The sequence below is a fragment of the Cavia porcellus genome, unplaced genomic scaffold, assembly GCF_034190915.1.
Source record: "Cavia porcellus strain 051 isolate PalLab524CR breed Dunkin Hartley unplaced genomic scaffold, mCavPor4.1 scaffold_11, whole genome shotgun sequence".
Lineage (NCBI taxonomy): Eukaryota > Metazoa > Chordata > Mammalia > Rodentia > Caviidae > Cavia > Cavia porcellus.
This window is the reverse complement of record NW_026947494.1, coordinates 36,681,777-36,694,959: the sequence shown is the minus strand read 5'-3', so window position 1 is coordinate 36,694,959 and position 13,183 is coordinate 36,681,777. Positions and strand designations below refer to the sequence as shown.

Genomic DNA, 13,183 nt, shown 5'->3' with positions numbered 1-13,183 from the left:
GAAAATAGAAATTAAACTTCCAAGGAGTAAAAAAAACCCAGAAAATTAATAGTAAGTGACATACTTGGCACAGTGCAATCAGTAGCCAGACTTATCTGGGAAGAGAGTGTTACATGCACATCAATTAGAATGGCAATTCTTTTCAAGGCCTTGGAGAGTAGAGTAGATGTGGCCAAGGGCCAAGTCAATATGAGGGTTCTTTAAACTAGTAGAAACTATCATTCACTGATTTGCTGTGAGAGAAGGAAGAGTGTGAGTGACAGGCAGGATATGGGCTTGGAAGCGGTATCAAGGTATAGGATCAAGATCTACCTTGAGGGGCTGGGGATTTAGCTCAGCGGCACCATAAGTGCCTGCCTTGCAAGTACACAGTTGTGAATTTGATCCCTGGTACCAAAACCCAAAAGCTTGAAATGGGTAATCTGTTCCTCTGGAATAAAACATAAAAAGACATGCTGCTATAGTTAAGCTATACGGGTAGGAAGAAATGTATGTCATCTGCTAAAGGTGGATCATAGGCAGGGATCTTGACTACATATTACAGTGAAGATCTGGAGTAGCAATTAGAAAATCAGACACCAAATGCCTATTGTCTGAGATATGCATTTTCTTCATAAGTGCTCTGCAATGATGGAGTAAATAACTGCAATATTTTCTGATACAGGGCTTCAAAGAACAAGCAATATCTGTCTTAGCAAGAAAATGTGGTTAGAGTACAAAAGAAAAGGTATACATGAAGTCCAAGAAAAAGAAGTGTCAGAAATAGGGCAACTAACTAGGAAAAAAAGATATAGAAGAGCTGGAGGACTTAATGAGACAAATGAAAAGAACAGTCAAAGGGAGCATTCGGAATAGGATGCCTGTAAGGAACACTAAGCTTTCAGAGGTGGCGCCCAGGTATGAGGAGGTCCCAGATGTGACCCTTGCGCTTAAAGAATGACACAAGTAACTGGGCTATGTATTTTTTTTCCCTAACATACATAGCTTTTGTATAATTCCCATGTGGTGAAAAAATTACTTTGAGGGAGACTACCTAACTACCTGGAATGACCGCTAGTACAGAAATTCCTTTTCAGCCGGTGTGGTGGTGCATGCCTATAAGCCCAGCACTCTACAACATTTGCAAGCTTGAGTCCAGCCTGGGCTACACAGAGTACCAGGCCAGAGGCACTATATATACTGAGATCTATATTGTGACCCTGGCATAAGTATCAAACACCCTGTTCCATCTCAAAAATTGCTGGGATACAGTGCCAACTTGCTACGTAAAATGATTAGGTTTTGGGGCTTCATTAGTACATAATTCTAAAATTATTTTTATTATCAATGTAGTCTACAAAGGTAAACTGGCCTAGCTTCCTAGGGCAATTTGACAGTGTTTGTCAAGATTGAAAATACTCATATCCTCTGATCTAGCAATTTTGCTCTTAAAAATTAAATTACTTCTACTCACATTTACTTGAAGAAAAAAAATAAAAATTAAATTACTTGAGCATGTAGACAAAGTAGGTATGCAAGGATACTTACTGCAGCATAGTTTATAACAGTATAAACCTAGTGAAACCTGAATGTCTATTAACAGTAGTTGACTATGGTATATCCAATACACTAAAATATTATACAGCTGTGGGAAAAAAAAAAGATGTTTCATTAAAAAAAATAAAAAAGACTCCAAAACAAATTAAATGGCGTAAAACCATACTACTACCCTATGTTCCTGGTTTTTCTCCCCAAACCATGTATGCACGTTTGTCTGCTGACTACTTAAAAATGTAGGGAATATACATAGAAAGATAAGAAAACAACTGTAGTAATTGTTTTTTCTTCTTTTTTTTTGGGGGGGTGGTGGTGGTACGGGATGAATCTGGGGACTTTGCACTGACCTACATCCCAAAGTGCTTTTAAAATTTTGAGACAGGGTGTCACTAAGTTTGCTTAGTTACCCAGACTGGGCTTGGATTTATGACCTGACTCAGCTTCCCAGAGTGCTGGGATTACAGATTGTACCACCACACTGTGTATCTTTTTTTTTCCTTGTGGTGCTAGAGATGGAACCCAAGGCCTACTGCAAGCCTATACATACGTTCTACCACTGACTTACAACTCCACCCAGTAGATGCTTCTGAAGAGCTGTACTTAGGCAGAAAAGACTTATTTTTCATAAAATACCACTTTAGCTGCTTCTGTATTAAAAATTTTAGTTTAAAGTGAAACTTTTTTTTTTTTTTTTGTCTTTTTCGTTTTTTTTTATCGGTACCAGGGATCGAACTCACGACTGCCTGCTTGCAAGGCAGGCGCTTATGCCGCTGAGCTAAATCCCCAGCCCCTAAAATTTTAGTTTAATAAGCCCAGTAAAATCCAGAAGTAGATTATTCTATTTTAGATGTGTAGAGTTACAATTTTCAAAGTGTTTTTCACCATTTTATTATTTGTTATAAACCCTATACAGAATCATTATCTTTGTTTATATATTAAAGAAAGCAAAGAAAGTGACCAGGTACATGCTGGTAAATGCCACAACTCAAGCTATAACTGAAATGATTCCTGCATCCACTTTTTTGGTACAGACTTGAAACCAGGGCCTTGCTCTACTAGTGAGCTATATACCTCCAGTCCTTTCTATTTTCTTTAAGATGTGGTTTTATTAAGTTGCCCAGGCTGGCCTCAAACTTGCAAGACTCCTGCCTTGGCCTCCTGAGTAGCTGGGATTACAAAGAATGTGGCATCAAGCCCAGCTTAGATCCACATTTCCTCTAATTCTACACTTCTCTTGGAAACAAGGGAGTGACTATAGTATTTAAAAACATAGTTAAATATCACTTCTAGGTTGTTCTCTATACTAGGTGTCACTCAAGTTTAGGTGCCAATGAGTCTGATACTTTCCTTCATGCCTAAACTTACACCCCCTTCTATGTTTTTTTTTTAGCTAATAATCTCCAATCAGATAGTTATCTAAACCAGAAAACTAAGTCACCTTCTGTTTTATCCTACTCCTCACAGATCGCCAAATCCTGTGGATTATGTCTACTTAACACTACTCAAATCTCTATCTTTTTTTTCACTATTGCTGCCTTTATCCAAGTTCTTATTTTGGTTTAGTTTACCTGAACAGATCCCTCATTAGAACTAGCAGGTTTTACCTCACTCTATGTTGCTAGCTGTCTAAGGTAGAAGTACTATTAAACCCAACATAACTCCTTTAAAATGATCTGGCATATTCAAAGACAAAACCCAAATTCATTTACCACATGAAAAGCGCTACATGATCTTAGCCTCATCTCTCATCACTTGCCTTTCTCTTTTGTCCTTAAGCCACCTGTAGATCCCCCATTTGATGACTTAAGCTGATGCATACAACCTGGTCAGTCCTTTTAATTTCTTCAACCACATCTCCTAGCATTACTCTACTTCAGTGGTAGTGAACCTAGAGCACAAATGCCCCAGCAGCTGTTTGTTATCACTGAAAGCACTAAAAGGTCCATCATCAGTGCTCTGCTTGAACCCCAATCTTCAGCCTTATGCACTACTACCAGTGCTCCAAACAACTTGCTTTCACTCATTCCTCTAGGTTTGTTTTATTTCCTTTGCTTGTCATGCCTGTTTTTAGCCTTCTTTTCCTATGAAAGTCACAGGGTAAACCCCTTAGGAAGGTGTTTGTCTTTTCCATCTTCACAAGCACTCACACAAGATTCTCTTTGCCTCTATTAGCACTAAGCCTGTCACACTGAGTGTGTCTGCATGTCTACCTACTCCAATACAAGTGGGTTCCATGAGGCAGGGACTCTAAAACTTTCTATTGTTGGCCTATAAAGACAGTACTATCATCATTATTCAACAAATGGAAACAAAATAAAATCAGGATAGGTAATAGGTATAGCTCTGCAAATTAAGCTACAGAATACTCTTTAAGAAAATGTAAGCAATCAAATCATTAACCTATTAAAATATGCAAACTAAGAAAATGTATTATGAGTTTTGCAGATAGGGACATAACTGTCTCCTATCTTCACACTCTATTTTAAGAAGAAAAAAAAAAAATCCATCATTTTGAGTCCAGTGTGGGGGAGCACTCCTGTAATCCCAGCAGTTGGGAGGCTAAGGCAGGAGGATCGTTCAAGACCAGCCTGGGCTACAAAGTGAGCCCAAGACCAGCCTGAACTGCATAATGAGACCCTGTCTCAAAAAGAAAAAAAGAAAAAGAAAAAGACCATCCTTTATTAACTTACACACAAACTGGAAACCACCAATTTATGTTCCTCTGAATTCAGGAAGCCAATGATTACAAATATCTGCAACTATCTTGTCACCAATTACTAGCACAGTAACTGAATATATGACAAAGTTCAGTTTATGTGTTGAATAGATATTACAGTGGACATATGGTGCTATAATTTATTTTTTTATTTTTTGTCTTTTTGAGACAAGGGCTCGTTATAGAGTTCAGGCTGGCCTTGAGTTCACTCTGTAGCCCAGGCTGGTCTCAGACTTGCAACAATCCTCATGCCTCAGCCTCCCAAGTGCTAGATTACAAGTGTGTGCCACCAATGCCCAGCTTGGTTCTATAAATAACTAATCATATTAAGTTACTTATTTTACCACTATTTTGAAATGTGTTGTGCACTTCAGCCTTGTTCAATCCAAAATGAAAAGCACAGGCCATCAGTAACATGTTTCCAATTTTCAAAATGATCTGTGTTATCTAGTTTTCAAATAAGTTAAATCACTAGGGTCATGTTTTGGATAGAACTACTTTCACATTTCTAGGAAGTGCCAGAAAAGCTAACTGATCATCTGTTGGGGTACTAGAAACTCCTAGGAAAGTTCACTGGTTATCTACTGATCCTTGTTTATCATGCTGGTGATACAGTAATTCTTTTATAAAATTATGCCATCTGTCACAAAATATATTCACCAACACAAATGATTTTTTAAGAACCCAAAATATAATTGCCAAACATAAACACATGTTTGAAATGAGGATTATCCAAGGAATTTGTCTATTAGTTACCCAAATTAGTACTTTAAATCATTTTAAATCAATATGGAGCCTTAAGAATGTACAACATTCCCTTGGTATTTAGTTCCCAAGGACTGAGAGCAAGACTTTGGATGGCAAGGGATATCATTATTTGAATCTACCTGGTTCCTCGATTTCAACTAGTATACAAGTGACTCTGGACAATGAGAGATCTGTAAGAAAATGAACTCTAGCATCAAAGAGAAAGGTTCTAAATAGCTGAACTTACCATACCAAGAGTACAGACAGCCTTACTATGTGTAACAAGAATCTAGGAACCAGTGTCTAATCTTAATTCTTGGCACCTGGTAGTAACTGCTCTTTCCATATCCTAGTTATTGCAGTAGGTATAGAACCGACCCAAGATTCAAGAGGTGGTAGGTCCCATGGTTGGCCCTGGAGAACGTAGCAAGGAACGCTTGGCAAGTGGGAGCAAAGCCAGAGAGGGAAAAATATATATACATACAGGGAATTCAGAACTGTGACAGCCAGAGGCCTGAGGTAAACTTCCTTTCGGGCACTGTGTGGCTCCTACAAGGAACAGGGTATAAAGACTCTGCTACAGCTCCCTGGTGGTTTACCAGTCCTGACATTTTGTCATTTTGAGATGTAAAAGGAGACAAGACACATAATGCCTAAAGGGCCAGAATGGATACTAAATGTATACAAAGTATAAACGTGTCAGAGCTTGCTTGTAAATGTACTTACATAGGCAACATACTAACATGAAAAATGTAAAAATCGGAACAGTGAAGTTCCCCTGTTAAGATTTAATAATTTATGATCCTTAACTTAAAACTGTCTTTTTCAACTGGCAAGGCATGAACATGACAATCACTTTCAAAGTTGATACTAATTTGCATTCAAAGTATCAATACATCAACAAAGTGGTACCATTAAAAAAAACAAGATTTACATATAGACTTAAATGAGTGTGAAAAAAATATACTTTAAACATAAAGTACTTCCTAATTACCTGTATGTTTTCGAAGATGCTCTTTAAAATGTCCAAAGTGATCAAACTGTTTCTCACAATACTGACATATGTGAATTTTTTTCCCAGTTCTTTGCTTCTTACTGACCCCACCTTCTTCAAGGTGGTAACAATTTAGGTGTTGTTTCCATGCACTCTCCCGAAGATACCTTTTATTGCATATCTCACACTTGAAACTCTCAGTGGAGTGTGATTTCATGTGTTCCTTAAAATGGTAAAACAATTTAAATGAACGGTTACATTTCTCACAATGGAACAAGTCCTTCACATGTGACAGCTGAAGTTCCACAATTTCAATATCTTCTACCTGTTTGTTTATGGGGTCAGATGCACAGCCATCTTCATCTTTAATCTGCCCTTTTCTATCACCTTGACGGTATTTGCTGGTAATATCTGCCAACAACGCCAGAGCAGAATCGTCAGAAGAACCTGTGCTCTGAATGTACTTTATGGACTGCTTGGTAGAAACTACTTCCTCTAATGTTTCCATGCCTTCATCTTCCACTTCAATTGTACCTTCAGCAATCTCCACCTCAATTTCCACAGGTTCTGATTCTGCAGATGGCAATGACTCAGTGATAACATTCGAAGTTTCTGCAATCTTTCTTTTTTTTGACTCATTTTTTCCTGTGGTATTTTCCTCTAAAGGAGCGGAGTTTTCCTTGTTTCTGAAATATATAATGTATAGACATTAAAAACTTGTAAGATCAAAAATCTCATGAGGCTCTTTTGAAGAAACTGATAAAATTTACATAAAGCTAGAGCAACTAACATGATATTGGTGAAAACATAGATATGGAGACTAGATATAGAGTAAATCCAGAACCAGTCCCACACATAGCTTTGCAAAGAAGATTCCAAAGTAATTAATGAAAATAAAGACAATCTTTAACAGACATGTTAGAAAATTTGGTACCTGTATGGGAAAAATAAAACCTCAATCCTTGTATCACCATGAATAAAACCTCAATCCTTGTACACCATGAATAAAACATTAATTCAAAATGGGTCAGACTTAAATGTCAGAACACCCAAATTTCCACAAGATGAGAAAATCTCAGTGATAAATCTGCTGATCTTCCCTATTCCCAACCTTTACATGAAAACTAGACAAAAGCTTAAGAAGTGATATCATGAAAGCAGGACACTGAATACTCAGGATTAATTGGTACTCTAAAAAAGTAACTGCTATGCAAATAATATCTAACTCAAGCTAAAGGTATAGACTTTGAGGCCCCAGCTGGAAAGCGATATGAAGCAGATGACTGAACTGGGGAGTCCCCAAAGCTGAAAATGATAGCGTCAGCTGTGAATACCTTGGTGTTGACTAGTTTTTGGAAGGGCTGAAACCAATGGAAGTTAGTTTAGTGGAGCACTTGTTACGTATGGGTCTGTGTTGCTTGGAATGGAAAGAAACTGTATCTTGTTTACTTCACACATTTCTACATTTCCTCCTCTATCACTCCCCCCTCCCCACGCCTTCTCCCTCTACCTCAATTCTAGTTGATTTAAGAATGAAAGTTGGGGGTAGAGCCAAAGTCTTCCTGGTCCCACAAGTAAAATCAATTCATACTAATCACTTAGATGAGTGCCGGGGTACGGGGAATGTGACAGAATGAAACTTGCATGGCTCTGTTATATTCTGATGCCCAACTCATCATCCTAACTGATTCTGTGGAGAGAGGAGGCACTTGTATTTAATTGATGATGTGTGGGTATGGTTTGAAGAAGGATAGGCCGCCACCCTGACCTTGAGGATAGGGTCAATCCTACAGGTTGTTGATTTGCTGTCTGAACATCAGTAAGAAATGTGCATATACTTCTTTATCACTTGAGAACCAGAGAGGATCACCCAAAAATGGGATCAGCTACACGTAGAGACAAAAGAGAGGACTTCCTGACAGTGGATGAAGTAAAGACTTTTTTTTAATCTATGTAGACAGCTTCACAATGTTCAATCCTTCCACCAGTTAAGAAAAAACTTTTCTTTCCCTCTCTTTCCACCAAAAATGAGGCCCAACACCCTGTTGGACTTTTTGGATACTATAGACAGTATGTATCTCACTTGGGCATTCTGCTTCTCCTTTACATCAGCAAATCTATAAACTAACATTCAGCTGTTCTTTTTGAGACAGAATTTCACTATGGAACTCAGGTTGGCATCAAACTCACAGTGATCATTCTGTGTCAGCCTCTCAAGTTCTGGTATTATAGGAGTGCACCACCACATCCAGCTAAACCAGCATTCTTAAGGGGGGGCTCCAACCAACAGACTGTGATGGAACTTGTCCATCAAATGGGAGCATATTCTCTACTTTTCTGGCCAACCCTGAAGCTGCCAGTCTTTGAAACTGATGCTTCTGCAGTAGAGCGTCAGGCAAGTGAAAGCAGCTTTTAACCAAAAGTAATTCTTTGGGCTTTGGATTTGACTTCAAACACAATTTCAAAGTACATTCCCTCTAGAGAAAACAAACAAAAATCTACTTGCAGTTGGATACTTGTTAAGCTGATACTCAACTCATGGAGGTCTGAAGGTTTTCCAGTCTGATATTCACAGTGTTTTACAGTATCAGTATTAGTAGATGGTAGAGAGCATGAAAAGCCATGCTCAGACTTCACGACTAATAAAGGTGAAAATTACACTGATGATGTCCTGTTGCACCATTTGTCAAACAGAAACGGCATATCTAAGAAAGCAGTATATGAAAAAGTGGTGGCTCTCTTGCTCTGTTGCCCAAAGCAAAGGCACTAAATTAATGGGATCCATGATTCACTGTTAGGCTAAGTTGAAACAGGATAGTGTTCAAGGGGCTGCTCCAAGTGTACAACCTCAACAAACTAAAACAAACAAAGTGGACCCAATGGATCTACTCAGTGGGCACGAATCAAGGCTGTCCTCACAGCTGTAGGCTACATCTCCCATGCTTAACCTTGCTACATATTTATTGACTCAGGAGTTGTTGCCAATATAGTCTAGTTTTCTGTTCTACTAACTTGTAAGTGTAGGTATATTAAAGATACTCATGTCCACGGCTCCAACTCTGTAAAAAAGTAACAGCTGCTACTGGCACTGGCTCGATCACTTACTTAGATGCTCATATAAAGGACTGTTTCCTAATAAGATAAATCAAGCTGCCATCAAGCCTGCACTATCTAAGATTGTCTCATGAATACCTAAATCCAACCTAATTCCAGATGTGATAACACACAACACCAAATGAAAGATTGCTCTGGATGTATTGCCACACCTCTGCTTATATCAGACCTTCAACCTCATCCTAGGAGTATCAGGTCACCACTGTTGACAACACTTTTTCAGGTTATACTGTTGCTATTCCAGTCTGATTAGCTAGTTTAGGCTGTAAAACCACAGCCCTTCAAACTAATCTTGGCACTATGTTCAGTTCTCTAAACCATCTGTAGTCCAAAAATGGTGTGGTTTTTATCATAAATGCTACTTGACAATGGACTAATAACTAGCAGTCAAGACATTGACAGATCTTTCATGCTCTCCTACCACCAACACTGATGTTGTAGAACACTACAATGACCCCAGACAATGACTCAAAGGTTTCTGACTCTACTTCCCTCACCTTCTTCTTGTCCAAGAAAGTAAGGCAGTTTGGTTATCAAATTTAGTTGTCACCAGAACAGACAGCTATACCACTGGCAACAACCCATGAAAGAAATCATTTCTTCTCAGCTGCTTCCTAGGTAATGAAGACAAAATGAGTGGGAAACTTATACAAACGTAACTAGTAAATTTTGAACACAACTGTTTTCTCTTCCCCAAGAGCAATGCTGTGACAATCTGGTTGGTACCTCTTGCCTGTCCAAAACAGGGCTTAAAAAAATTCAATTTAATTGTTTTAGTCACCTGGATTTCCTTACTGAACTGATTTCACCTTATATTTTAAGAATACTGCCTACTTGATTAAATACAATGCTTGCAAATACACTTATAATGGCCCATGTGAGTAAAGGTGGAAAACATAACAGGTCTGTAAGTTTGTAAAAATGCCCTTGATTATTCCAAAAGAAAGGCTTTGAGTAAGAGCTATGTGCTACCCTGCCTTGGAAGTCAGCTATGTACTGCAACTTTTACAAACTGTGAGCTAAATAAATCTTTTCTCCTTTAACCTTGGGTATTTTGTCTCAGCAACGGGAGAAAAGTAACTAAGATATTTACTAAGAGAAATGAAGTTATAGGTCCAAAGGCTTGTGTATAGCAACCTTTTTCTAATAGTCAAAAACTGAAAAACGAACAAATATCAGAAAAACAAAAATTATATATACCCATGGTGTGGAATACTACCCAGTAATAAAAAGGAACAAAAGAACACAACATCACAGACAAATTTCTAAAACAAAATGTTAAGAGAAAAAAGTCAAATGTGAAAGCCTACACACTGTGAGAGTCCATTTATATGACATTGTGTGTAAGGTAAAACTAGGCTTGGAGGGGTAGCTCAGTGGTAGAGTGTTTACCTACCAAGGTTGAGGCCCTGAGCTCAAGCTGCTCCACCACACCCAGCACTGCAAATCCAAGGCATAAAATACAACTACAATGATTAAAAATTAAACTGAGTGTGGTGGCATATACGTGTAATCCTAGCACTTGGCAGGCTGATGCAGGGGGATTGTAGAGTTTAAGGCCAGCTTGGGCTATATACAATGAATTCAAAGTCAGCCTAAACTATACTGCAAAATGCTATTCAAAAAACCAAACCAATCTAAACCAAAAATTAAACTGATGATTACCCAGGGCAGAAGATCAGAATCAACCACAAAGAGTCATCAAAAAACCTTCTAGAGTGACGGAAATTCTTCTATATCTTAATTGTAGAGGTGGTTACACCGATACAGACATGTAATTATCAAAATGTAAATTCTAGAATTAAAGTGGAAGTTACATGAAATTAAGTTCTAAGAAGCTAAAGAAAAAAAATCTACATAGTATCTGCTGTTTTCTACCATGAACAAGCCACTGAGTTCTATATAAGCAATGATGTAATTTCATCAAAGCAAAATAAGGACCTATTGTGTGTTTTGTAGTGCTGCTCAAAAAATTTACACTGTATTTTAAAAATAATTCTATACTGCAAATGCAGAACACCTTATGCACCTTCTATATGAGCAAAAGTTATACAAGAATCTTCTTACCAGTTTTAGTCAATTTAACCACAAATAATAAATTTTCATTTCTCAACTGACTAGCCTGTTAAATCTTTTTTTGTTTTTTTGCAATGTTAGGGACAGCCAGTTATATTTGTCTTCCTTCTGAAGGACATATAAAACCCTCAGTTACTGATTTTGTACTCATTCTTCTGAAGACAAGTATTTGTTCTATCAATGTAAAATGGCTCCCTTTCCATTGCTAGAATTGCATAATAACTTTGCTTTAACATCGACTCAGTGTAATCATTTGGAAGATATTTCAAGTTAACAATCTCAATTGCTATAAGTAACTGCAAAACAATTTAAATGAAACTAAGTTTTGAGGATTGACCACTCACTTTAAAGAGGTATCCCTATTTTAAAGACATCAAAAGAAATGTGATCTTTATCATAATAAAAAAGTATGGCTCATTTTTCAATTGTGGAGGAAAATTGTAAGGTAGTTGTTAACTAGCCTTCTGCTTGCCTATGACCTGGCGAACCCAAATCCCTGCTCCAAACAGGAATTAAGAACAAAAAAATGCTACTAACAGGCTTTGTTTTGCAAAGTGAGATGCAGTTTATATTCTGAGCAAGAGGTTTCAGAGGAAATTTTTCAAACTCATCTAAATGGCTTCCAAAGATGAAAAAATACAGAATGTCTTGCATCAGTAAGGCTGAGGTCTAATGGGAAAATGTAGGAATATTAGGTAATTATTACTTGAATGGAAAGCATAAAAAATAGAGAAGAACCTAAGTCAATCTGCTCGGAGCAATCGTACAAGGCTTTAGAGTGGACTCTGAACTGAGACAAGAAAAATGAGTAAGATTTGTCAGTGAACAAAGTAGGGAGAGGGTATTACAAGCAAAAAACAGACTTAATATGTGGTAGATACTGTTTTAAGTACTTTACATACAGTAATTGAAAAGATCAATCTAGCACAGATTAAAAAAAATATAGGAAAGGGGCCATGGATTTAGCTCAGTGGCACAGCACCTTCCTGGCAAGCCTGAGGTCCTGAGTTCTATTCCTAGTAAACCCCCCTGTCCCCAAAGAAAACCTAGGGAACGCTATATGACTTAGGATTCATTCTTCCAATAGTCTTAATTACAAGGAACTTGTTAATAAAAAGCAAAACAGCCGAGGGCGGTGGCTCATGCCTGTAATCCCAGCACCCAGGAGGCTGAGGCAGGAGGATCTTTTGAGTTCAAGACCAGCCTGGGCTACAAAATGTGCCCAAGGCCAGGCTGAACTGCATAGTGAGACCCTGTCTTGAAAAACCAAAAAACAGAAAACAGTGATTGTTCTTTATTGCAGCCACTGAGGTAGCATTACCAATTGTGGCTATCGAGATGACCAGAAATTTTCATTTCTTAAGAAACAACTGAGAAATGAAATGACCACAGGAGGCCTTCAGAAATACTGACATATTTCACGGAATCTAGGAGGCCACACATGCACAGGGCTATATGCTTGCCCAAGAGAGTCTTTGCCCAGAAAGAGTCAAAGGCCTCATTTCTCTATGACCTCGAGTTTCTCTGCAATAAGAAAGTAAATGCTAAGGCAGAACTGTAAACCAGATGAGGGAACGCTGGTGGTGTACCCCAATATAGACAGCTCAGCGCCTCGTTATGTGGAGAGTGATGGTTCAAGGCATTTCAGGAAATCTCTGTTCACTCATTAGCTGATCAGGAAGTTTACTTAGCAGATCTTAAATCCCATATGAAGAACAAAGACTTTACAGATTTGTCCAAGAAAGTCAAACAATAATAACAAACTGTGTGGGGATAAAACAGACATAAATAGTACTGAAGCTTTATTCAAAATATCAAATTTGCAACCAAAAACAATTAATATTGAGTTTTAGCTCACATATGGGGGGGAGGGGACCCAGACTCTTATAGAAGCCCAGACACTGCAGAGTATTTCAATGTTACTATGCAACAACCACTATCTTCTGTTTTTAAAGGTACATGTCAGAGTACCCTGCATGCCTATCTGGTTCAACAAATGA

The 13,183-nt window shown here is 38.0% G+C and overlaps 1 protein-coding gene across 6 annotated transcripts in view; it reads right to left on the bottom strand.

Annotated features, from left to right (window-relative positions):
- The window catches only part of Znf131 (zinc finger protein 131), a 32,517-nt gene that overhangs the window by 3,978 nt on the left and 15,356 nt on the right, over window positions 1–13,183 (bottom strand). For 5 of the 6 annotated variants that reach the window (XM_005003783.4, XM_005003782.4, XM_063258120.1 and 2 more), the window contains one exon: window positions 5,994–6,679. In XM_005003783.4, the coding sequence (XP_005003840.2) occupies window positions 5,994–6,679 (686 nt within the window). The remainder of the gene's footprint in view (window positions 1–5,993; window positions 6,680–13,183) is intronic. The other variant, XM_003470200.5, reaches the window with a different exon arrangement.